A 26,332-nucleotide genomic window follows, 5' to 3' on the forward strand; every position below is an offset into this window, starting at 1 on the left:
AAATACTACGGTTAGTTGGTGTGCCTCATGTACTTTGTTAAAAATAATGTTATCAGTACCAAAGTCAGCAGATGACTTCCTTTATGCACAAGAGATGATTAGAGGTCCTATCCCCACCCTTACTTTCTTGGATTCTGCTACAAGTAGACCAAGGACACAGAGCGTGCCCCTTTTTATGCTCATGGGAGCATGTCTGATGGAGCATTATCCCTGATTGGGAAAAAGTCCTGAGCTCCCCCTGACCTAGGGCCTCTAGACCCTTTGTACACTTGGACTACTAGTCATGAGTATACCTATCGCTTGAGATGAGGAGGTTCTATTTGGGAGTCCTGCACCAGGTTCAGGGCCCCAAAGAAAACCCATTATAAATAATACCAGATACACTCATGCTTACTATATATGCTGACTAACTGGTTTTTGGTCTTTTTTTGGTTTTTGATTTTTTTTTAGTATAATGGACACAATGTTACATTAGTTTCTGTTCAACAGTGATTCAACAAGTTTATGCCTTCTGCTATGTTCACCAAGTGCTTTTTTAATTCTAATTTATTTAATCTTAATTAGGAATTACATAGTAACATTCCCGTTTTAGAGACCTGACAGTGGCCTGGTGGCGGTAGAGCTAGGATTGGAACCCGGATAGTCTAGCGTATTTCATATGTGTCTGCTCTAGGCTTCGGTTATGGGTGGCGGATAAGGCAGGCATGATCCCTGCCCACAAGGAACTTGTATTCTGGTTGGCGTAGCCCTCTTGTCTTTCTGCATTGGGGTCAGCACTGCTGGCTGAGGTTGTGAGGAGAACACATAGCTCAGAAACTTACCACACCATTTCCTTAGGTACTTGCCAAGTCTTCCCTCTTCCCTGCTGACCTCCTTTAGCGCGGCTGTGCCAGGCCTTCCACTGACTCCCCTTTCCCTTCGCTTTAGAATGCTCTGTCTTCCTACCCATTGCATTGCCACTGGTTTCTTAGCCCATACAGGTTTTAGTTTCTGCCATAGCAGCCCTTTTGGCCCTTGCTGAGCCTGCTCTGACAGCTGTGGGCTGCCAGTGAGAGCCATGGTGCTGCCTTTTCTCCACCTGTGTGTGTCCTGCCTCTTGGCTCATTGATCAGGTGTTCACTGAGCATCCATTCTGTGCCAGGCTTTGCTGGGGTACAGCACTTAAAGCTTCAGTGCTTTCTCCTCCCTCCCCCTTTTTTTTTTTCCTTGAGAGAGAGTGCACGCTCATACATGGAGTGGTGGGCGAGAATCTTAAGCAGTCTCCATGCTCAGTGTGGAGCCTGACATGGGGCTCAATCTCATGACTCTGAGATTATGACTTGAGCCAAAATCAAGAGTTGAATCTTTAACCAGTTAGTTTCAGTGCTCTCTTAAAACATTTCTTTATCCTGAGCATCCAATTTCCACTTATTGGTCAACATCTGGACAGCTGACAGAGGTCTTGAGGACCTAATCCTCTGGCTTCTGCTCATCCAGTCTGTTTAATCCCACCCACAGCCTCCATCTTCTGGATGTTTCTCTTGTCCCTTACCGCTGATTGTTGTGTGTGTATAAACATTTTTTTTTTCACACTTTTGGAGGCCAGAAGTTTGAGATCAAGGTGTCAGCAGGGTTGGTTTCTCTTCTAGATGGCCATCTGCTAAATCTGTGTGCACGTTGTCTCCACTCTGTCCTCACATCTTTTTACATTTATGTTAACTGGAATTTGATTAAACATTAGCTTCAGGTGTACAATATTAGGATTCAGCACTTTTTTGGTTGTTTTTTAAATATTTTATTTATTTATTTGACAGAAACACAGCTAGAGAGGGAACACAAGCAGGGGGAGTGGGAGAGGGAGAAGCAGGCCTCCAGCTTAGCAGGGAGCCCAAAGTGGGACTTGATCCCAGGACTCAGGGATCATGACCCGAACCAAAGGCTGACACTTAACAACTGAGTCACAGAGGTGCCCCAAATTCAGCACTTCTGGATAACACCGGGGGCTCATCATGAGTGTATGCCTCAATGACTTGGATTGAGCTAGCGAATATTATGCTGAGTAAAATAAGAGAAAGACAAATACCATATGATTTCACTCATATATGGAATTCAAGAAATGAGCAAAGAAAGGTGGAGGAGAAGCAAACCAAGAAACAGATTCTTTACTGTAGAAACCAAACTGGTGGTTACCAGAGGGGAGATGGGTGGGAGATGGGCTAAATTGTTCACTCTATTACTCATCTTTTTTGCCATTTTGAAATACACATTCGGTACCTCTTTCTGTTAACCGTGCTGGGCCTGTGGGCTTGCAGATGTCCCTCAGCCTGGCATGTTGGTAGCTAGATGTGATCCATTGAGAGTTTGATCAGTATCTAGTGAGGGGGTAGGTAGGTGGTGTGTGTGTGTGTTCAGGGGAATTTTTTACACTGTAGCAATTAAATGCATCCAGGGTGGTACTAATAATGTGGGTGTCTTTCAGAGGAAAGAGATCTCTTCTGCATTAAGTAACTAGATGAAGCTTCAGAAAGTGGTACTTTTTTGATAGGTCCAGGTGGGCACTTTAGGTAGAAGATGTGTTGGGGGATATGGAGACATCACCTAGGCTGGCATGAACCCTTGTGTACGAAGGATGGGGAAGAAGCCTGGCAGTGGATGGGGCCAGGCTTGTGGAACTTGTATGACAGGCATAAGATTTCACTTTTCAGATAAGGATCGCTAAATATTTTTGAAGGAGACAGTGAGATGACTAGGAGTGTTGTGATAATAGTATTGATAAAGACTGTTGTTCATGGCTTTATGATTGACATCCTGTTCTTAGGATGATGTTGTCATGTGCTCTGAGATATAAATGGATCAAGTGTTGTCATAGCTATTTTTTGAAAGTAGAAACAGGTACAAGCGTCGAGGCTGCTCATCTAGTAAATGGTTGAACTGGAACTTGAAGCCAGATCTTTTGTTTCTTGTAAGTCATGCTCTTTCTGGAATTAGCTTATGGGGGGGGGTGGTTTAAAGGAAATAAAAGCATTGAGGCAGAAAAACCTACTGAGCGACTGATATGAAATTCCAAACACGAGACTCTAAAGGTGCAGTGGAATTGAAAAGGTGAGGGATGTTCACATGGAGAAACGATTACAGAAGAATCTGAAAGACTCAGAACAGGTTGAGAGGGCAGGAGAAATAGAGCTGTGAACATAGCTCTTTAGGGGAGAGAGGCACCATCAGGCTTTGCGGAGCTGGTCACTAACCCCAAGGAGGCTGCTCCTCAAGCTGTCTCAGAAGGTTCTGGTAGAAACCACCCCTAATGGCTGTTCATTCTGAGGCTCCCGAAGGCTGAGAAGAGCTCCCAGCAGGTGTCACTGCTGTGGGGCCCAGGCACATAAAGGCAGGACCTGCCTGCACACACTTTGTTGGGAGACTAGGAGAAGACTGTTACTCCAATGGCTTTCCAGGGTCTCTAAGGTAAATTGAACCAGTGCTGGCTGTACATCGGACTGTAGTGTTACCCGTCTATAAACAGTCCACTGTTGGCAAGCCTTCTTGCTTCTAGGCCATTGCTTCAGCCCTATGGGCTATTTCTTCATGTGTAAAGCCAGAGACTGGGCTGAAGTAGGGATTTTCATGCCATGTTCCTTGGAGCCCTACGGGTTCTGGAAACTCCTTTCAGAGCCCACTACCACAGTGGGTGGGGAACAGGAACACACATAATTCCTGGTTCACCTAGAGATACTTTTATCCGCTTTAAATGTTTCCTTTGAACAAAGTATTCTCTAGATTTTTCTTTTTTTAAAGACTGGAAAGCCACTATGGTAATCTCCTAAGCCCATCTCACATTTTACAGGTTTAAGTATTAATAATTCCCAAACATCACCTTTATGTTGTTTTTTCAATAAACTAGGAACTTTCACCAAATTGTTTCATTCATTTGTCATTATTAACCAGTAAGTAAACAAATGATGTTAAACCCCATATTATAGATGAAAAGGTGGCACCCAAAAGACGTAACCCCAAGGTAGTAACTGGCCAAAATCAAAAGTTAAATCTTACAAGTTGATTGCTCTTTGCACTTCTTTATGTTACCTTTCCTCTATAGGAGGTGGACCAGAATAATGGAATATGTCAGTAGAAAATGAGAAAGTAAGCGGTTTTTGGTTATCAGCATGGTTGCTGTTAAACACACACTGAAATTCTTTGGTAGGATGTTCCAAATACCAGTTTTGACCTGAAATTGACAAAGCAAATTTGATTCTGCTTGACAGTATGTTTTGTCCTTTTGGATTCGGGATACTGTTATGATGGCTTTTTTTTTTTTTTAAGATTTTATTTATTTATTTGACAGAGATCACAAGTAGGCAGAGAGGCAGGCAGAGAGAGAGGGGGAAGGAAGCAGGCTCCCTGCCGAGCAGAGAGCCCAATGTGAGGCTTCAATCCCAGGATCCTGGGATCATGACCCGAGCTGAAGGCAGAGGCTTAACCCACTGAGCCACCCAGGCGCCCCTGTTACAATGGCTTCTAAAGCCCACGTAATTCCATTTATGGGATCAAGGATAGATGGGTCCTTTTATTTTTATTTCTTTTTTTTAGAGAAGGAGAGGGGCAGAAGGAGAGAATCATAAGCAGGCTTGATGCCCAGCACAGAGCCCAATATGGAGCTTGAGATCATGACCCTGAGATCATGACCTGAGCCAAAATCAAGAGTTGGACACCCAACCGACTGAGCCACCCAGGTACCCCTTGGATAGATGGATCCTTTTAAAGACTAGGTTGACAGCTAGACTGAATTATACAAGGTACCAAAGCTAGCCCTCCAAATTCAGTGTGAGTATGAAAGCATTTGCTTGGGGACATAATATGCCTGTGGCTGAGGAGCAAAATGATGTTGCAAATAGATTTCTCAGCCTATTTGGTGAGTTGTCAGAACTGCAACTTGTAAAAGCCCACACCCAAGTAGCTGATCTCCTTTAGTGCTCTGCTCTTATCTGTGGGAAAACATGGGTCATAATCATGTTTATTTTTCTTTTCTTGCTGGAATTTCTTTGTGAATGCCTTATCTATGAAACAAGATAGCCCCAAAACACAACTGGTCTGTTGTGTCCCCTTTGGTACCTAATTTCATAAGATTATTGGACATGAGCAGAAATGGTTTAATTGTAACCATGCTATTAAATTCCTAGTCACTACATTAAAAATTAGGGATGACTGCCTGGATGGTTCCTTCTTTTAGGTGTCAGACTCTTGATCTTAGCTCAGGTCTTGGTCAGGGTTGTTGAGTTCAGACCCTGTGCCTGCTTAAAAAAAAAAGAAAAAAATTGGAACATATATCTATATCAAGGAAACCAAAACCCTTTTGACTTCCTTAATAGAATAAAATAGGAGCTCACTATATTTCTGCCCTGGGGACTTGTGCTAGAATTATGAAATCAGTGAAGCAATCCATTGTAGAAACTTTAAACCTATCTACCACTGACATTTTCTAGGATGGGAGGCCTAGATGGATCGGCCTTCTGGAAAATTCCATTTTTTAGTGAGTCACGAGAGGAAGACCAGAGTCGTCTTCCCAGAAATTTATCAAGGGTATTAATGTTGGTAATAGCTAACATCTAATAAGCACCATTTATGTGCCAGGGACACTTTACACACCTTCTCTGATATAATCCACACATTCCCTTTATAAAGCAAGTACATTACCATATTTTACAGGCACAGAACTTGTAGAGCAGCAGTGTTGGCACTAATAGAAATGCATGCAAGCTCAGATTCTGCTCTTACCCACTACCCTACTCTGCTGTTGTGCTTAATTTTCAACAATAAGACTTTTTCTCTAGATTTTAAAGTTTTAATTTATAACTGTAAGGAACAAAATAGTCAATAAATTGTATCTTCTGGGCCTTTGTATATTAGTCTCTTTTCTTGAGTTAATTAGATGTTTCTTGCCTATGTAACATCTGCAGGATTCAGTTGGGAGACATCTGTGGGCCATAGACAGACAGCTTCTTGATAGCAACAGGGTTTGCCAGGTAAGAAATTGCTCAGATGGCCGCGGGGCGGGGGAGTGTGTAGAAGACCTTGTGGACTAGGAAATGTTTGCATAGACGTGGAGGCAGTTAATCAGTTCATTTAAAAGTAGCAGAGTCAGGAAAAGGCGTAATGGGAAATACGACTGAAAAGCATAAATCTGGTCAGACTGAGGAGGCTCCTAAATTCCGGGCTGTATATTTACCTTGTGCTTAAGTAGAAAGGACACATGGATACTTTGAGAGCCTGGAAGAAGGTGTAAATGAGAAAGGGCATTTACACCAGAGACAGGGCAGTCCATTTGGATCCAGAGCCTAGTGTGAAAGGGGCAGAACTAGGGAGATCTCATTGGACGTAGAGGATATGGAGCAGAGAAGTCTAAAATGCATGAGATTTCTGAGCCTGACTGAATGAGACTGTGGGTAGAGGGGAAAGCGGGAGAGAGCTGGTTTTCAGAGGGTAAAGGTATGCTAATAGGTTCTGTTTTTCGAGTATTGGGTTTGGGTTGATAATGTGACATTCCAATAGAGAAATCCAGTTTATGGTTGGAGATATTAGTTGAATATGGTGATAGCTCAAAGCTGGTGAAGTCTGGGAGTCATACTTAATCAGCATAACGTTTGCTGTTGGTAAGCCGGACAGTAGAATGAGCCAAGGGCCAAGCCTGAATTTAGAGGGTTCATGGTGGGAAGGGCAGCAAATGAGAGAGAAGCTGAACAGTCGAGGGGAAAGAAAGCCAAGGAAGAGAGATGGAAAGTAAGTGGAGAAAATCCTATCCATGCAGGAGAGAAGTCTAAAACGGTTTCTCCACCATGGCATGATCAACCTCTGGGGCCAGATGACTTCTGTTATGGGGGTTGCCTTCTGCATTGTTGCATATTAGCATCTCCGGCATTTACTCGCTAGCTGCCAACAGCATGCCACGGTCGTGACAATGGAAAATGGCTCCAGACCTTGCCCCATGTCCCCTTAGGGGCAAAACTGCTCCCAGGTGAGGACTGCTCATTTCTCTAGAAAAATAAGGACTCCGAAAAGACCACTGAATTTGGCAGTTGCAAATATTGAGTGAGTGGAAGTCAGACTACAGAGAATTGAAGAGGGAGAAAGGGAAGGGAAGGAAAAAGAAACTGAGGATGAATACCACTCGCTCAGTACATCAGAAAGGTGGTAAAAGCAGACACTTGAGCTCTGAACTCATCAAGTTTTTATGGGGTAGAGCCAGCATTTGTTCACCATTCTCTTTTGATAGGTTGTTCTGGCTATTTATTCTTCTTTTATTATTATTAACATATAATGTATTATTTGTTTCAGGGGTACAGGTCTGTGACTCATCAGTTTTATACAATTCACAGCACTCACCATAGCACATACCCTTCCCAATATCCATCACCCAGCCGCCCCATCCCTCTAGCAGCCCTCCAGTAGCCCCCCAGCAGCCCTCAGTTTGTTTCCTGAGATTAAGAGTCTCTTATGGTTTGTCTCCCTCTCTGGTTTCATCTTATTTCACTTTTTTTTCCTCTCTCCCCCTATGATCCTCTGCCTTATTTCTTACGTTCCACATATATCAGTGAGATATATGTGGAATATGATAATTATTTTTTCTTATGCTTACATATAAACTCAATATCAATGAGATACATGTGGAATATGATAATTATTTTTTCTTATTCTTACATATAAACTCAATAAGCTTGTCTTGCTCTGGGAAAATAAAGTAATGGTATTTTTACTGGGGTTAAATTAAAAGTACAAATAAATTAGTCCCATGTGCCTTCATGTGTACAAATAGTTCATTACTTTTCAAATTTAATAGACTCTCTTTTTTAAGCAGTTTAACAAAAATTTGAGCAGAAAGGACCCTTCATCTCCCTTTCCTCTATTGTTAACATGTTGCATTAGTGTGAGACCTTTATTATACTTGATGAGACACTATTAATACATTATTAACTAAAGTCCTTAGTTTAGGGGCTCCTGGGTGGCTCAGTGGGTTAAGCCTCTGCCTTCTGCTCAGGTCATGGTCTCAGGGTCCTGGGATCTGCTCAGCAGAAAGCCTGCTTCCTCCTCTCTCTCTGCCTACTTGTGATCTCTCTCTCTCTCTCTCTCTCTCTCTCTCTTCTCTCTCTCTCTGTGTTAAATAAATAAAATCTTTAAAAAAAAATCCTAAAGTCCTTAGTTTACATTAGGGTTCACATACATTTTATGGAGTTTAACAGAAGTAAAAGGACATGTATTCACCATTACATTGTCATAAAGAGTAGTCACTGTCCAAAAATCCTCTGTACTTCACCTGTTCATGCTTCCTTACTACCATACCTGCACCCCAGCCCCGGCACCTGCTGATCATTTTACTGTCTGTATGGTTTTGTTTTTTTCAGAGTGTTGTATAGTTGGAATCATACTGTATGTCGTCTTTTCAGATTGCTTCCTTTCACTTAGCCACATGCATTTAAAGTTCCTCCGTGACTTTGATAGCTAATTTCTTTTCAGTGCTACATAATAGTCCGTTGTCTGAGTATGCATCACAGCCTGCTGTCTGTTCACCAACTGGAGGACATCTTGGTGGCTTCCAAGTTTGCACAGTGAAGAATAAAGCTACAGTAAACACCCATGTGCAGGTTTTGTGTGGACATAAGCTTTCAACTCCTTTAGGTGAATATTAAGGAGCATGCTTTCTGGGTTGCGCAGTGTGAGTGTATTTAGTTGCGAAAGAAACTGCCAAACTGTTCTCCCAAGTGGCTCTGTCATTTTGCATAACCACCAGCAAAGAATGATAGTTCTTGATGCCAGTATTTGATATTGTGGTTTTTGGAAGTTTTGGAGTGGGGTCTTTTGGCCATTCTAACAGGTGTGTAGTGGTAGCTTGTTGTTTTAAGTTGCAATTTTCTAAGGACAAATGACGTGCAGCATCTTTTCTTAAGCTTATTTGCCATCTCTATATCTCTTGGTGATGTATCTGTTCAGGTCCTTTGCCAATTTTTTAATCAAGTTGTTTGTTTTTAGTTTTTATTTCATCACACCCAGAATTTGCATTGAATTTTATTTATTGAAGCACAATTGAAATGCAGTATTTTCAGGTGTACAGACTTAGTGATTCAGCAGTTACATAAATTGCAAGATGCTCATTGTAAGTGTAGTTACCAAATATCACCATATAAGTTATTAAATATTGACTATATTCCTTATGCTATACTTTCCATCCCCGTGACTTAACCTATTTCATAACTGGAAGTTTGTACCTCTTAACTTCCTCACCTATTTTACCCATCCCTCTATACCCCTCCCCCTGGCACTCACCAGTTCTATTGGTGAGTCTGTTTCTGTTTGTTCATTTGTTTTGTTTCTTAGATTACACATATAAGGAAAATAAATCATATAAAAGTATCTAATCATATAAAAAGTCTTCTTTAATAAGTCTTTCTGACTTATTTTGCTTAGCATAATCCCTCTAGGTCCATCCATGCAAATGGCAAGATCTTATTTTTATGGCTGAGTAATCTAACGTTGTGTATATATACCACATTTTCCTCATTCATCTAGTGATGGATACTTAGGTTGCTTCCATAGCTTGACTGTTATAAGCAATGTTCCAGTAAACATAGTAGTGCATTTATTTTTTCAAATTAGTGTTTTTGGTTTTACTGGATAAATAAGCAGAAGTGAAATTAATGGATCATACAGTATTCCTGTTTCTGATTTTTTAAGGAACCTCCCTGCTGTCTTCTATAGTGGCTACACCAGTTTACATTCCCACCAACAGTGGACAAGGGTTTCCTTTTCTCCACATCCTTGCTGAGACATCATTTCTTGTCTTTTGGATACTAGCCACTCTGACAGATGTGAGGTGATATCTCATTGTGGCTTTGATTTGCATTTCCCTGATTATTAGTAATGTCTGAGCATCTTTTCATAAATCTGTTGGCCATCTGTGTATCGTCTTTGGAAAAATATCTACTCAGGTCATCTTCCCATTTTTAATCAGATTATTTGCGGGGTGTTTTGTTTTTTAGGTGTTGAATTGTAGGAGCTCTTTATATATTTTGGATATTAACCCCTTACTGGATATATCATTTGCAAATATCTTCTTTTAGTATGTTGCCTTTTTGTTGATTTCTTTCACTGTGCCAAAGTTTAATTTGTTGTGGTCTCAAGTGTTTTTGTTTTTACTTTCCTTGCCTGAGGAGACATATCTGGAAGAACATTAAGGCTAATGTCCAGAAAATTACTGCTCATGTTTTCTTCTAGAAGTTTTATGGTTTAAGATCTCAGTTTAGGTCTTAAATCTGTTTTGAGTTTATTTAGTATAAGAAAGTGGTCTAGTTTCATTCGTTCATATGTTTTGCATGTCCAGTTTTCCCAGCACCATTTATTGAGGCTATCTTTTTCCTATTGTATGCTCCTGCCTACTCTATCATAGATTGGCCATATAAATGTGGGTTTACTTCTGGGATCTCTATTTTGTTCCATCTATCTATGTCTGTTTTTATGCCAATACCGTACTGTTTAGATTATTATGGGATTGTGATATCTCCAGCTTTTTTGTTCTTTCTCAAGGTTGCATTGCCTATGGCAGGTCTTTTGTGGTTCTATACAAATGTTAGTATTATTTGTTCTTGTTCTTTGAAAAATGCCATTGGTGTCTTGATAGTCCTTTATCAGGTGTGTGTTTTGCAAATATTTTCTCCCAGTCCATGGCTTCTATTTTCATTCTCTTAATACTTCTATTTGCAGAGCAGAAGTTCTTAAGTTCAACTTACCAATTTTTTTTTTCTTTCAGGGATTGTGCTTTTGGTGTTGAATCTAAAAAGTCCTTTCTCTTTTAATGTTTGTTTCTCCATTTTTAGGCATGTACTATATAAATCCAATCTGATAGTCTCTTTAGTAGGTGACTTTAATGCTTTTGTGTTGTGTTCATACTGATATATTTGTAATTTTCTATTTTACGTTATGTGTTCTTGTTTCCATGTTTTTTTCTTTGCCTCCTTTTTCTCACTTGTATCAGATTCATCAGGTTTGCTTTATTTTTATTCTATTAATTATCTTTCTTCTATTAATTTAAAAAGAGTATAGTCCATTTGAATCTCCCTGATGGCGAGTGATGATGAACATTTTTTCATGTGTCTGATAGCCATTTGTATGTCTTCATTGGAGAAGTGTCTGTTCATATCTTCTGCCCATTTTTTGATATGATTATCTGTTTTGTGTGTGTTGAGTTTGAGGAGTTCTTTATAGATCCTGGATATCAACCTTTTGTCTGTACTGTCATTTGCAAATATCTTCTCCCATTCCGTGGGTTGCTTCTTTGTTTTCTTGACTGTTTCCTTTGCTGTGCAGAAGCTTTTGATTTTGATAAAGTCCCAAAAGTTTATTTTTGCTTTTGTTTCCTTTGCCTTTGGAGACATATCTTGAAAGAAGTTGCTGTGGCTGATGTCGAAGAGGTTACTGCCTATGTTCTCCTCTAGGATTCTGATGGATTCCTGTCTCACGTTGAGGTCTTTTATCCATTTTGAGTTTATCTTTGTGTATGGTGTAAGAGAATGGTCGAGTTTCATTCTTCTACATATAGCTGTCCAGTTTTCCCAGCACCATTTATTGAAGAGACTGTCTTTTTTCCACTGTATATTTTTTCCTGTTTTGTCGAAGATTATTTGACCGTAGAGTTGAGGGTCCGTATCTGGGCTCTCTACTCTGTTCCACTGGTCTATGTGTCTGTTTTTATGCCAGTACCATGCTGTCTTGGTGATCACAGCTTTGTAGTAAAGCTTGAAATCAGGAAACGGGATGCGCCCAGTTTTATTTTTGTTTTTCAACATTTCCTTAGCGATTCGGGGTCTCTTCTGGTTCCATACAAATTTCTGGATTATTTGCTCCAGCTCTTTGAAAAATACCAGTGGAATTTTGATCAGAATGGCATTAAAAGTATAGATTGCTCTAGGCAGTATAGACATTTTAACAATGTTTATTCTTCCGATCCAAGAGCATGGAATGGTCTTCCATCTTTTTGTGTCTTCAGTTTCTTTCATGAGTGTTCTGTAGTTCCTCGAGTACAGATCCTTTACCTCTTTGGTTAGGTTTATTCCCAGGTATCTTATGGTTCTTGGTGCTATATTAAATGGAATCGATTCTCTAATTTCCCTTTCTGTATTTTCATTGTTAGTGTATAAGAAAGCCACTGATTTCTGTACATTGACTTTGTATCCTGCCACGTTACTGAATTGCTGTATGAGTTCTAGTAGTTTGGGGGTGGAGTCTTTTGGGTTTTCCATATCACCTTACACCAGTTAGAATGGCCAAAATTAGCAAGACAGGAAACAACATGGGTTGGAGGGGATGTGGAGAAAGGGGAACCCTCTTACACTGTTGGTGGGAATGCAAGTTGGTGCAGACACTTTGGAGAACAGTGTGGAGATTCCTCAAGAAATTAAAAATAGAGCTTCCCTATGACCCTGCAATTGCACTACTGGGTATTTACCCCAAAGATACAGATGTAGTGAAAAGAAGGGCCATCTGTACCCCGATGTTTATAGCAGCAATGGCCACGGTCGCCAAACTGTGGAAAGAACCAAGGTGCCCTTCAACGGACGAATGGATAAGGAAGATGTGGTCCATATATACTATAGAGTATTATGTCTCCATCAGAAAGGATGAATACCCAATTTTTTGTAGCAACATGGACAGGACTGGAAGAGATTAGGCTGAGTGAAATAAGTCAAGCAGAGAGAGTCAATTATCATATGGTTTCACTTATTTGTGGAGCATAACAAATAACATGGAGGACAAGGGGAGTTAGAGAGGAGAAGGGAGTTGGGGGAAATTGGAAGGGGAGGTGAACCATGAGAGACTATGGACTCTGAAAAACAATCTGAGGGGTTTGAAGCGGCAGGGGGTGGGAGGTTGGGGGAACCAGGTGGTGGGTATTAGAGAGGGCACGGATTGCATGGAGCACTGGGTGTGGTGCAACAAGGAATACTGTTATGCTGAAAATTAAAAAAAAAAAAAAAGATAGGTCTGGTCCTCCTCAAACTTTCAAACCTGACAAGTTACAGTGTTATTGATGAAAATAAAAATGCTTAATAGAAAAAAAAAAGTATAGTCCATTTCTAATCTTGAATCTAAAGTTATTTGGGGTTTTCCTCTTCCTAAACAGCTAGAAAAATGTGGAACTCCCAATTCTGATTGTCCTATCTCTTACATGTTCTCCAGGATTGTTGTTCCAATACTATATTGAAGCCTTGGAAATGAGTCATTCTTGCTTAGAGTTACCCACAGGTTTACAAACTTCTTTGCTTGCTTTTCTTCCTGGCATATCTGTCCTTTCTAGTGAATCTAGTTTTCTTTCCTAAAGTGTATCCTTTTTTAGTTCCTTGAAACCTTCTCACTGATAATAAGCACTTGGGGGAGGTTTTGTAAAACTACCTTTACTTCTGCCCTCATTTCTGAGTAATAATTTTAACTGGATTTAAAATTCTAAGTTGGGTGTGCTTGGGTGGCTCAATGGGTTAAGCCTCTACCTTTGGCTCAGGTCATGGTCTCAGGGTCCTGGGATCTAGTCCCACATCGGGCTCTCTGCTCAGCAGGGAGCCTGCTTCCCCCTCTCCCTCTGCACAGCTCTCTGCCTACTTGTGATCTCTCTCTCTGTCAAATAAATAAATAAAATCTTAAAAAAAAAACTTAAAAAAAATAAAATTCTAAGTCAGCCATTATTTTCTCCTATTTCTTTGAAGAATTTTTTTCATTGGCTTTGAATTCATTTGTTGCTATTAGGAAATTGCCATCTAATTACTGTTCCTTTGTGGGAAATCTACCTTTTGTCTTAGCCTGCTTTTAATATTTTTCTTTATCTTTGGTGTTCTGTAGTTTTACTACAACAGATCAATAGATGTAGAATTACTTTTAGTCCTGATGGCATTTGTTGTACTTCAGTCTGAAGATCTGTTTAAACAGTTATCTCTAAGATTACTGGTTTTCATCTCTGAGCATATTAACTTACCCATTTTTTGTTTTTGTTTTTTAATAATTTACTTATTTGAGAGAGAGCATATGAGCACAGGTGGCGGGGAGTGGCAGGCAGGTGGAGAGGAAGAAGCAAGTTTCTGGCTGAGCAGGGAGCCCAATGTGGGGCTCGATCCCAGGGTCCTGGGATCATGACCTGAGCTGACGGTAGATGATGAAGCTACTGAGCCATCCACGTGCCCCTCAACTTAATCATTTTTATTTCCCTTTTATAACTCTTACTAAATACATGTGAGACCCTATCAGTCTTCAGCCTTTTATTTTTCATTGCTTTGCCTCTGAGTTGCTTTCTGTGTTATTTCTTCAAGATCTCTCTTCTAGTTCATTAACTTTTTTTTTAGCTTCAACTAATATGTTATTTTATTCATCAGTTAAGTTTTGAATTTCAGTGACTGTATTTTTCAGTCTGAGGCTTTAGTAATATATAGTATGCTTTGTGGTTTAGAACTTAGAGCACAGGTACATTGCAGGGTTCAAATTCTAGCTTCACCACTTACTACCTATGATTAACAGTTATTTTTCTCATCAGTTAAATTAGGATAATAGTATAGATATACTATAGATAGAGAATCTAATAGTTTAGAATGAGAATTAACAGAAGAATGAAGGGATTAAACAGTGTGGTAAGTGCTGTGTATTAACTGCTATTGTCACATTTGCATTTTTGTCTCACTTTTTATTTCACAGTCATTGTTTTAAATATATTTAATTTTAAATTACCATCTTATCAGTTATCTGAGGTCTAATCCTATTTTCTGTTGACTTTTTCTCATGATGGATTGTGATTATTTTCCTATTAATTTGAAATTTGGGGTTATAAAAGTCTCTTCATTGAGGCTTTAACTGTAAGAATCTTCTTTCATCTAAGTGGACCACTGTGTCCCCAGATTTTGTTTCTGCCAGCTTGGAACCAATGTCTGTTAATAGCTTGGCATGGGGTATGACACATTCCTGGCACTCCAGTATTTAGAGATCAGATAGAAGTGACCAGAGAGGTTGAAAATAGAAAACCAAAGTTTAACAGATGTTGAGGGAAAATACCTCATTTTTAAAGGAGGGATCTGGGTGAGTTATGAAAGTTTTATGCTGCTAAGAGATGAAGTAAGATGAGGTCAAAGGAGTTTCCATTGGATTTTATAATGTGGAGGATTTCTGTGACTTTGAATGATTGTAGTATAGTAGTGTGGGGAGAAGCCTTATGAAGTAAAAGATTGAAGACTGAGGTTTTTTTGTACTATACCTAATGCAATAAGAAAAAGATAAAGGAAAAAGTAGAGCTATCTGTAATATAGGTGACATGATTATAAATAATAAAATTGTTTCGTTTTTATTTTTTTCAAGATTTTATTTGACAGAGACACACCAAGAAAGGGAACACAGGCAGGGGGAGTGGGAGAGCAAGAAGCAGGCTTCCTGCCGAGCAGGGAGCCCAATGTGGGGCTCGATTCCAGGACCATGGGATCATGACCTGAGCCTGAGGCAGACGCTTCAAATGACTGAGCCACCCAGGTGCCCCAATAATAAATTTCTATGTTAAAAAAATATCAAAAGCACCAAATAGCTAGAAATAAATTTAACAGAAGTTGTGTAAGACAGCTACACTGATAACTGTGCATAAAACACTGCTGAAAGAAATTAAATACATGGAGCTAGATACAACGTGTTCATGGATTAGAAGATTCAATATTGACATCAGTTGGTCCCAGCTTCTTTGATTTTATTACAATCCTGATCAAAATCCCAGCAGTGTTTGTTGTAAAAAAAGAATCAGCAAGCTGATTCTAAAATTTAAAAAATTTGAAAATACAAGGTATTAAGAATAGGCAAAACAGAGAGAACAAGCTGATTGCAAAATTTACATGTGTATATACAAAACATCTAAAATAGCCGAGATGGTCTTAAGATATTTACAGTATCTGTTTGGAAGACTTGGCATAAAATAAGAGTAAGACTGTGGTAGAGTTTAATAGATATTCTAATCAATGAAATAGAGTCCGGAAATAGATGTAATTAAACACTTTTGACAAAGGCACCAGCTTTTCAGTCTATGGTGGTTAAGGCAGGTGGATATCCATGCAGAATAAACAAACCTTGGTCTATCTTAAACCGTAAACAAAATTAATCTCAGATGGATGATAGGCCTAGGTAAGAAAGCTAAAACTATGGTGTGAAAACTGAAGAATATTCTCCTATTGACATTGGAGTAGCTAGAGGTTTAGTAGATGGCACAAAAATGCACTTGACCATAAAAAAAAAAAAAAACAATGTATTTTTGGGCTTCAAAGATATTTTAGAAATTCAGTTCGTCAAAAGACACCATTTGAGGATGGATAAAGAAGGCCTTTCTAAACAAGACCTCAAACTCAGAAGATGGTAAAGGAAAAAATTGCAGCTTAGATAAATTGTCTCCGCTCCCCAAAAAAGGAAGAAAGCAAGCAAGAAAGACCTGAAATATAAAGGTTCTCATTAGCAGCTTCAAGAAACTGGGAGAACATTTGCTGCATAATTATAATACATGAAAAGCACCGTGAGATAAAATAATGGCTCCTCAAAGATGTCCTAATTTCCAGAGCCCGTGAAGGTAGCAGATGGAATTTTAATGAGGGAGATTATCAGAGAGAATCCAGTGTAATCACAAAAGCACTTACAGGTGGAAGAGGGAGAAGTCCAAGTGATGGCGATAAGAAGAGAACTCCATTGACCTTGGCCTTCGAAGGAGGAGGAATGGAGACACAAGGATTCCAGGTGGCCTTTAAAAACTGGAAAAGGCAAGGAAATGAATTCTTCCTAGAGCTTCCAAAAGAAATACAATCCTGCCAACACCTTGATTTTAGTCCAGCAAGTCCCATTTTAGACTTCTGATCTCCAGAAGTGTAAGATAATGAATTCATGCTGTTTTAAGCCACTAAATTTATGGTAGTTAGAGCAGCAATAGGAAGCTATGCATACTGGCTATCAGTGAAAAAGACAAGTAATGTAATTTTAAGATGGTTAACACAAAATTAAACCTAGATGTCCAATAAATACAGTTAAAAACACTGAGTACCACTAGTAATCAGAGAAATCAAATTTAAATGAGATCTATTTTGCTTATTAGATTAGCAGAAATTTTCATAGATATTATCCATCCAGTCTTCTCAAGAATCCAAGAGTCTCTTATACATTGTTGGTGATAGTCTAAATAGGAAAGATGTTTGAGAGGGAAAATCCATCAAAATTAATAAAATAATAAAGATTATTTCCTTGTGTATACCTGTATACAACTTGAATCTTTCACAGGGAGTATCTTTCCGTATCACTTGTGAAACTATTTTTCAGTGCATAAAGAAACCAAGTCCAAGGACAATAAAAAAAAAAAACAGCAAATGCAAAACAGAAGATGCATGTTGAGAATGGGGAGCAGGAAGGGGGGCAGGGGGAGAGAGACAGGCATACTGCCTGCCGGATTTTAGGCTGGGGTGACAGCAACATTAGCTAGAGTTAATCATTTTCCCTCCTCGTCACACAGCTGCTCTGTCTACATCTTCTCTCACATCTATTGCCAACATTCTGTTTATTGCATCTGTCTGTGGAAGTATCCAAACCCCCCACCCCCGGTCCTCTAAGGGATGTGGCTAAAAGCTCAGTCTGTTAGCCATGTCTGCACTCATGGTGCAGCTGCTGCCTGGATTAAGTACTCATCATGAAAGAGAGGTTTTCCATGGACACATGTGCCTGTATCAGTCATTTTGTGGTTTTGTACACCTCCTCACAGTCTTGAGACAAGTATTTACGCTGGTGAGCATTTGGTAATGGAGGTAATTATCAAATCACTGTTGTAAACTCAAAACTAATATGGCAGCTATACTTCAAGTAAAAATTTATATAAATGAGATTTTTTTAAATATTAAAAGTAGGGGCACCTGGGTGGCTCAGTGGGTTAAGCCTCTGCTTTCGGCTCAGGTCATGATCTCAGGGTCCTGGAATCGAGCCCCGCATCGGGCTCTCTGCTCAGCAGGGAGCCTGCTTGCCCCTCTCTCTCTGCCTGCCTCTCTGCCTATTTGTGATCTTTCTCTCTGTCAAATAAATAAAATCTTTAAAAAAAATAATGAAAATAAACTCATTGAGCAACATAAGTAGGTGCTCAGGCCAGGGTTGGAGGTGGCTGATGATGTTACCAGACTTTAAACTTCTAAAAATGCATGAAGCCAGATGGGCCCACAGGTCTTCTTCCTTGCTCCCTTCTCCTTTCTTGCATGGCTGTTTCCCCAGCATGTTACCATGAACATTCAGGCAAACACTACTCAGCCGTGAGCTCCCAGTGAATAGCATGAATTTAATATTTCTGGTTTTGGAATACATAGGTGGAGGGCAGCTATCTGGTTAGGAGGTGGATGTGTCTAGTCATTGTAGACTGTTGTCCAGAAAACGTTTATGGCTTCATTGGCCAAAACCCCCTCATTCTAGGGACAAGAAACTGATGCCTAAGAAGAAGAGTGCCTGAGCATGTTGCTATTAGTGGGGAAGCCAGGACAGAAATCTCTCCCACTTGGGGATCAGGGATCTTTTCTGAACATCTGCCTTCTCCATGTACCTTACTTAGGTGGCATCCTTATGCTTTCCTTGGACTTTGTTACACATTGGCAGTTTAAATCTACTCTTAAGGTTTCAACTTCAGACAAAATTTCCGTTTTCTGGATGAGTTCAGGTCTTTAGCTAGCAGGCAGGCTTTACAAGCTGTGGCGGGGTAACCTATCACCAGTTGAGTTCTTTGTCATTAAGGGCCTTGTGAATTGCCAAGTTCAAGAACTGACCATTGGTCCACTTAGCTGGTGGCTCCAGAAAAAACTTTACCCTATGGTGGCTTTGTAATGTGTCAGTATACATAGGCTGAACCACGTTTTCCAGAATAACTGTTCTTTTATGTTTCTGGTTGGGGTGGAGCCCAGAGGAGATTCTTGTTGGAGATTTGGAGGGCCCATGTGATTTAGCAGTCCTTTTTTATCACCTAAACATTGTGCTTTTGAGCCAGCTCCCCTTGTTGGTAAGAGGCAGCAGGGGACCGGCAACTGCTGCATCTGCTCCAGGTTCCTGCTTTAGCTCCTCTAACCCCGGCCTCACCTGGTGCTTGTACACAAGCCCTCCCAACCTCCCCCACCCCAAAGCCAGAGGCAACACAAGCAAACATGGTTTTAGTCTCTACTCATGACTTTAGCTTGTTGCCTATGGTTCTAGCTTGTGGCTGTCTGTCTTTCCTGGCTACTGCTAGCCCCGAAGATTTTAAACTCCAGCTCAGGGCAGAGGTGGCCCTTAGAGACTGCTTTAGAAGCTCCTGCAATTACAGAAGTTAAACTCCTGTAAATTAATACGTATTCTGTTTCATACACACTCATCTGGTGGTTCTGCTTCTCTGGTTAAACCATGACTGCCATGCACCTGTTCCCAAAAAGCCACTGTTTTATTCACCTTACATAGCAGCTTGAACAGTTTCTGTGGGACAGTACAACTTTGGACATCCAGGATCCCATCCTCTGGAATTCTCCAACTTTCAGAATCCTTCCATACTCCTAAAGAACAGAAAATAAACTAAAAACCCCAACCCTCTTTGATGAAGCCTCATTTGACACCCAACAACAACAGAATGGACCCGAACACTGGCAGAGGAGAGGGCAGCTCCGTCCAGCAGGAGGCAGAAGAAAACTGAAAGGACAGGGATCAGAGTACAAGTGAGCCTGAGTAACAGCAGGGGCCACAGCTAGAAGCCAGGAAAGGCAATAGACCTAGATCCTGAATGGAAGAGAAAAGCTAGAACTCCTCTGAAGTTTTGGTAGTAAAAAAGCTTGTCCTAAGCAGCCCTGTGATGTCACTGTACCTCACAAGGCACTGGGTTTCTGCTAGACACTTGGAGATGCCCATCTATACCACATACACCACAGGCAGTAGGGCTGGAGTTTGGTAAAAATACCCCTTTGTCCTGTCCTGGCTGCCCTGGGTACCAGTGATCCACAGTGTGTTCGGATATAAAAAAATCATTAAAGATGCTCTTTTAAGGAATATTGACTTATCACCTAGACAGCATACAAGTGACTTTCAGTATAAGTATTCAGGATATAGTTAAATGTTCCAGATGCTTGGGATTTTATTAGATGCTGAATACAAAGGAGGGCGTGGAGGAAACTATCTGAAGAGATATCTTCGTGGTCTCCAGTAATCTTTACCTTGTAATAAGCCCTCCAGTTGTTGAAATGACTAGTTAGTGAAGAAAGAAAACAGATTTTCCAGAAAGTGCCTCTGTCCTGTGATGCTTAGGTGTTGCAAGTCAAGGGAGCAATCAGGTCGTGACCTAGAAAGTGGGGAAAATACTCAACGGGAGACTGCTTCCACCTCACCTCACTGGCTGGTTGTGCCATTAGACCCGTGGCTTTGCCCAGGGGGTCACCGTGTTTTACTAATGGACTAATGGGTGAGAAACCTACAAGCAAGCTATCCTCTTGGACTTCTAAAGAAAACCGTTTTCCTGGAGTCATAGTACCACTTTACTGTGAACTTCCCCACTCCCCCTGCTCTTTCCATCTTTGTGATCCATCACAGATGGTGGTGGTCATGATTGTGGCTTTTGAGCAACAAAGTGGAGTTTCTTGTTCCTCAGTATGGTCTGTTAAGGACGACAGGCAAGTCTGTCCATATGCTTTAAGTTAGCTTCATTGTTTCAGCACTTTTTTAGCTGTGATTTCCATAGTCCTTGTCTATTCCCACAGGACCCTGAACAGAGATCACACTTTTCATCTTTCTTCGTTACTGCCTGTCTCTGATTCTGTGATTCCTGTGACGCCGGGTTAGCACTTGCTTCCAAGAATACTTGATGCCCCAGTGATCGAATTTTGAAATAATTCCATTGTCCTTGAAGTCGGGCTGTAAGGGTCTGAATGGCTAAGAATATCCCCTATTCTAAAAATAAGGGAATTTGGGTGAGCCTCGTTGGGGAAAAAGCGTTGTGGTGGGTTTATGTTAATTACCTGGTGGGTGAGGGTTCTCGGCCCAGTTCGGTGCAGGAGAGCATGTTTCTAGAGCTGATGCCTCAGAGCTTAGTTCTGTTCCCTATCTGGATTGCCTCTGGGTCTTGATCCAACCTGGGTGCCTCCCATCTGGTCAGGCCCAGGGCTCCTTCCATCTGCATCCTCTGACTTGTAGGCATACCTGCGACTCTCTGCCCACGTAAAACAGGATTCTGAACACACCGTTTCTTTCTGGATACAAATGCCAGTCTACTGCCCTCCTCTGTTTTAAGGTTGAAAGTAGAATTTAGCACTTCCTGGCCTAAAACCAAAGGCAGAAGAAAGGAATGTGAAGCTTAAGATACTACCTAAGATCATATTGACATAGTTTTTCCTTAAATACTATTTTGGCATATAATAAAATCAGACCTTCCAGCTACACCAGAGTCCAGGAAAGAAAGGACTTTAGACAGAGAAAAAAAAAATCTAAAAAGGATAATTATTTTAATAGCTGTCCTCGGGGAAAACACAGATAAGGGTGAAGCTGCCCCAAATTAACAATTAGGTAAATCCTGGGAATTATAGCACAGCAGGATTTAGTATTCCATTTCTAAAACAGTGCACAATGCTGCCCAAAACTGAATGAATGTGACAGCAGCTATCTGTGATTTTGACCGATGTTCTTGTAGCTGTGAAAGTTTGACCTGAGCTGAAACGCCTCACTGAGTCAGCCCTTTCTGTGTCCTTGTCCTTGCAGCGCCAATTTGTCCAAGGCCGCCTGGGGCGCGTTAGAGAAGAACGGCACCCAGCTGATGATCCGTTCCTATGAGCTTGGGGTCCTTTTCCTGCCATCAGCATTTGTAAGTTCACATTTGAAACTGCCTGAGTGGTCACACGTGAAGCAGGTTGGGTTTTTATGTTCTCTTCTTTTGATCATGATGACCTGCCCGAGGGCAGGAGGTGGCAGGGCCAGGGTTCTAACCGAGAGCCTGTGCCCTCAACTGCTGGCCTGTGCTAACAGATATATTTAGCACTCACTATTCTGGGTGCCATGAGATTGCTGCTCTCAGGAAGCACACCTGATGACAGATTGAAGATAATTGCGTTGGGTAAAGTTAATCACATGTTTCACAGGATTTAAATATTGTTAAGATTCATTTCAAAATGGTAGTGACAGGTCACCAAAGGGATGAGTCAGCCAAGAGCAAGATGTTCCTTTGGAGGAGGTCTTTGGAAGCTAGAAGATTTAGTAGGGCGCGGGGGAGGGGTGTTGGTGGGGGAGGATGCTTCGAGTTTAGGCTAGGCAGAGAGGAGAGGGAAGGGCATCCCATGTTGGAAGTGGCATTAGCATAAGTCAGGAGGCAGGGATGCTCACAACATCTGCTTGAGAAGGAGGTCAGAAGGTCACGGAGGCCCTGTGCACTCAGACTCTCTGGTAAGCCCCCTAGAAACACACCACAATGGAAGCTGTGTCTCTCTCTTGAGGTGCCTAGCCCAGCCAGCTTGTCTCCCACCTTGGAACAGCTCTCAGTTTCTGCAGCTGAACACCAGACAGTATGGCTGCTTTTCATATAGGGCCTGGCTATGCAGGCCTTCTGATTTCTAAACACTAAAACCACTCTTGGCCCAGAGAGACTTTCCCACTCTGAGGGGCACACAGACCCCAAGACCACCTATCTTGCCCTTCACATTCACTCACACATTTGGTGGAATGCAGTCAGAACTGCCCACACAATAAGATGGTTAATGCTTTTCTTTGCCTTTTTTCTTTTCTTCTCTCTCTTTTTTTTTTTTCCCACCTACTATAGTTGAACTTACAGTAACACACACATGATGCAGCTCCATTGTAAACCGCTTGGGCTAGACCAGAATATTTAAGGGAGTACTGTGTACTTGTCCTTAGGCTTCAGTCCAGACCCATGTGACATGTAGGCATAGTCTGGAAGGTTCCAGAGAGCACGCCACCACCACCACCACCACCACCCCAACCCCAGCCTGACAGTATTCTTCACTATCCCTCCCTTTTACACTCCAGTAAAAAGTCCTCTTCTCCCTCTCTCTCCTCCCTTCTTCAGTCTTCATCCTTTTCTTCTGCAACTCAGAGTTTTGCTACAGAGCTGTCAAATAAGTTTCTCCTAAGGGTAATTATCATGAAATTCTAGCACATTTTGTTTGTTTTCTACAGAGTCAGAGCAGATTCTAACACTGCTTATAGCTGCTTCCCCCTTTATTTCCTTGGAGGTAGGTGGTTCCCCCTTTGCTATAGACAAGGATGTGACTTTCCTAGGGTTCCACAGCTGAGTGGGCTCCAGCCCTCAAGCCACCATCTCTAACTGATCCCTCCTGTGATCTTGTAGCTTTATCACAGAAAAATAATAAATTCATAACACTAGGGTAATAATGGTAATTTGGTGTGACTATAGTGACCATAGCTTTGAACTAAGGCCAGGATTATTTCCCAATAATAAGGAATAAATCCCATGTCTCTCTTGTTTGGCTTTGGTTGTCCATGTCTCCAGAATTCTGGACATTTCTAACTGTGCCGACTCGATTCCTCATCATGAAAATGATAATACGAAAGACAACTTAAGGTCCTCTAGACCCTGCTTAGCTAATTTTTACTTCTGATTCTATTTCTGACTGTACGTTAGCGACCGCTAATAGAGGAAAAAATAGGCATAATCATTTAGAATCCCCAAATTAGACTCTTCTATACTATTACAATAAGGAAGAGCCCCCATTATAGTACATTCTCGATAAGAGATTCAGTTATTTATAAAGACTATCAGGCAAGAATATTAAAAATGGATTCCGCCCTCCTATGCTTTGCTGATAGATTTAAGGGTGAGGCTCCAAGCATGGTGACCATGTAATTAACATAGTGACTGAAAAGTCAGTGTTTTGTCGAGCAGTCCAGCTTTCTTGGCCAGATCCTAGAATAGTGCTTTAAAGCAGGCTTCCTCTGTAACACTAGTAAGGACCCAAAACCATCACTATCTTGTCAGACACCCAAAACTTTCACTGTCTCGTCAGACATTCTCTTTTCTGGGTGGATTCTCTGTGTCCTTCACTGAACTATAAATTATTTGGGCAGGGTGCCAAAATGAGGCATGTGGACAAAACACGGAAGTATTTTATCTGGGGCGCCTGGGTGGCTCAGTGGGTTGAGCGTCCAACGAATTCTCTCTCTTCCTTCCCTCTGTCCCTCCTCACCTCTCTCTCTCTCTCTTTCTTTCTCTCTCTCAAAAAAAAAATGTGTTTGACCTCACCCTCCCAAGAAGCCTACTAGTCAAGCTGAGCAAGGTCATTCTAAAAAGGCACTTTCATTGAGAAATGTCCAGGTGCCAAGACCTGTGAGAGAAGTAACTGGCCTGAGTGAGCAGACCCCCAAGGGCTGAAAGTGGGTATTCGGATCCTTTTCATTGCTCTTGACAGAAACTAACTTGAGCTTACATAAGCCCGCAACAGAGCTGCTGAAAGGCATGTCATGGAATCAGTGGCACAGTGCGGCGGGGAGGGGGGGCAGAGCGGGCCACCCTGGGGCCCTGAGCAGTGCACCACCTGTCTGGGGGCTGCCACTGGTAACACCTCCACGGTGGCTTGTCCCCTCATTTGCCAGTTATTCCACACTTAAAGACTGCTCAAGTTTGTCTGCTTTTTACACCTCTGTACGGCCCTGCCCCTGTCTTGTAATAGTGGGCCTGTTTCCCAGACAAGGGCAGATTATTGTGAGCTAGGAAGCCATCCCAGAGGTAGCCACTGCCTGAGGGTGTCACCCGTGAGTGAGTTGATGTGTGTTTTATCAGTCTGCATAAAACCATGTCAGGAAAATTTGCAACAGAGGAGACTGTCCTTAAGCTACTGTATCACTTACTGGTGTGTGAAGCTTCTGGAAAACCAGTAGACCTTTGCTTGGTCTCTGCAGAATTCACAGAATTAACATATAAACATATAAACCATAAGGTTTTGATGCTGAGGGCAGCCTAAAGATCTTTGCCACGAGGTGATTTGTCGTTTTGCTGAGGTAATTCGAACACAGTGAGACATTTAACTTGTGAAGGAGAGACTATGCAGCACAACTCCATAGCTCCCTCCTCAGAATGTCTCCCAGACTCATCACTGAACATTCTGGCCTGCCTGGAATGACCATGCAGTCATTCTGTTCAGCTCCACCAGCTCCCCAAGCCTCCAGTTCAGTAGCCCTGGGAGTGGGAGGAGGAATGAGATGGCGTCTTCATTCTCATGAATTTCATGGATAAGGTCAGAAACAGATTATAGTATGTGATGAGAACTGTGGTGTAGGGCGCTCACAGTATAAGGACTCTGAGAAAAGGAGCATGTAGTCTGCCTGGGGGCCCGGGGAAGGCTTTTGTAAGGAGATGACTTTGACCTGGGTCTTGAAAAATGAGTTACGAGCTTAAACCCCCATCAACGGAGATGAGGCTTCCAGCCAGAGAGAACAGTGATGTTATATTTGAGGAACGGCAGGCCATTCCATGTGCCTGGGAAGGCGCTGGGATGTGGGCCATAGAATTTGAGGTTGGACTCCTGTTCCAAAGGAGACTGGCAAGCAGGACCCACTGGAATTATACTTTGTCCCATGTGGACAGTAGAAAATCACTAGTTTTTTAAGCAGGATTAATGATGTCATCGGGCCAATTTTTAAATAATTTGAAGCTTATAAGATACTTCTCCAATTATGAGTATAATTTAAGTTATAAGGTACCTGAGGATAAGGGCCTTGTGAATCTCACCAAAATCCTCTTCATCACTTAAGACATACTATTATAAAAGTTTAATTAATGATTACTATTACTGTCATCCCACCGTCCTAGCTCAAAGTGTACAGTCATCTCTGGTGACTCTTTTATACCCAAGTTTTGCTGCTTAATGCTGCTTGATAATCAGTCACCTCTGGCCATTCCTGCTGCCACTGTGTCGAGGGTGAGTCATCTCCTTGTATGCGATCCTCCCACCATGCTTCCCAGGGCAGCCTCCAAGCTGCTCTGCACCCAGCTGCCGGAGTGTCTTTGTAGACCACACATCAGGTCGCCTCACCCACCTTCAAATCTCGTAAGATAGAAGCCAGGCTCCTTAGCATGGCCTACCGTTCTCTTCATGCCCTGACTCCTGACTCCCCGAGCCTGACCACTTCTCTCTCTTTCCTGGCCCTCATGTTCAGCCGTACAGAATTTGTTCCTACTACAAGTCGAGCCCATCTGTGTTCTCCAGAGAAACAGAACCAATAGGATATATAGATACATACAGAGAAAGATGTATGATGAGGAATTGGCTCGCATGATTTTGGGGCTAGGAAGTTCTAGCCTCTATCAGAGACCCAGGAGAGCTGGGGGTGC

The 26,332-nt window shown here is 41.6% G+C and overlaps 1 protein-coding gene across 3 annotated transcripts in view; it reads left to right on the forward strand.

Annotated features, from left to right (window-relative positions):
* Window positions 1-26,332, forward strand: part of TDP1 (tyrosyl-DNA phosphodiesterase 1) — a 90,744-nt gene that overhangs the window by 47,689 nt on the left and 16,723 nt on the right. For 2 of the 3 annotated variants that reach the window (XM_032878619.1, XM_032878620.1), the window contains exon 14: window positions 21,733-21,835. The exons of the other annotated variant lie outside the window; for it this stretch is intronic. In XM_032878619.1, the coding sequence (XP_032734510.1) occupies window positions 21,733-21,835 (103 nt within the window). The remainder of the gene's footprint in view (window positions 1-21,732; window positions 21,836-26,332) is intronic. 3 annotated transcript variants of the gene reach the window in all.

The sequence above is a fragment of the Lontra canadensis genome, unplaced genomic scaffold, assembly GCF_010015895.1.
Source record: "Lontra canadensis isolate GAN:19392208 unplaced genomic scaffold, GSC_riverotter_1.0 scaffold64, whole genome shotgun sequence".
Classification (NCBI taxonomy): Eukaryota; Metazoa; Chordata; class Mammalia; order Carnivora; family Mustelidae; genus Lontra; species Lontra canadensis.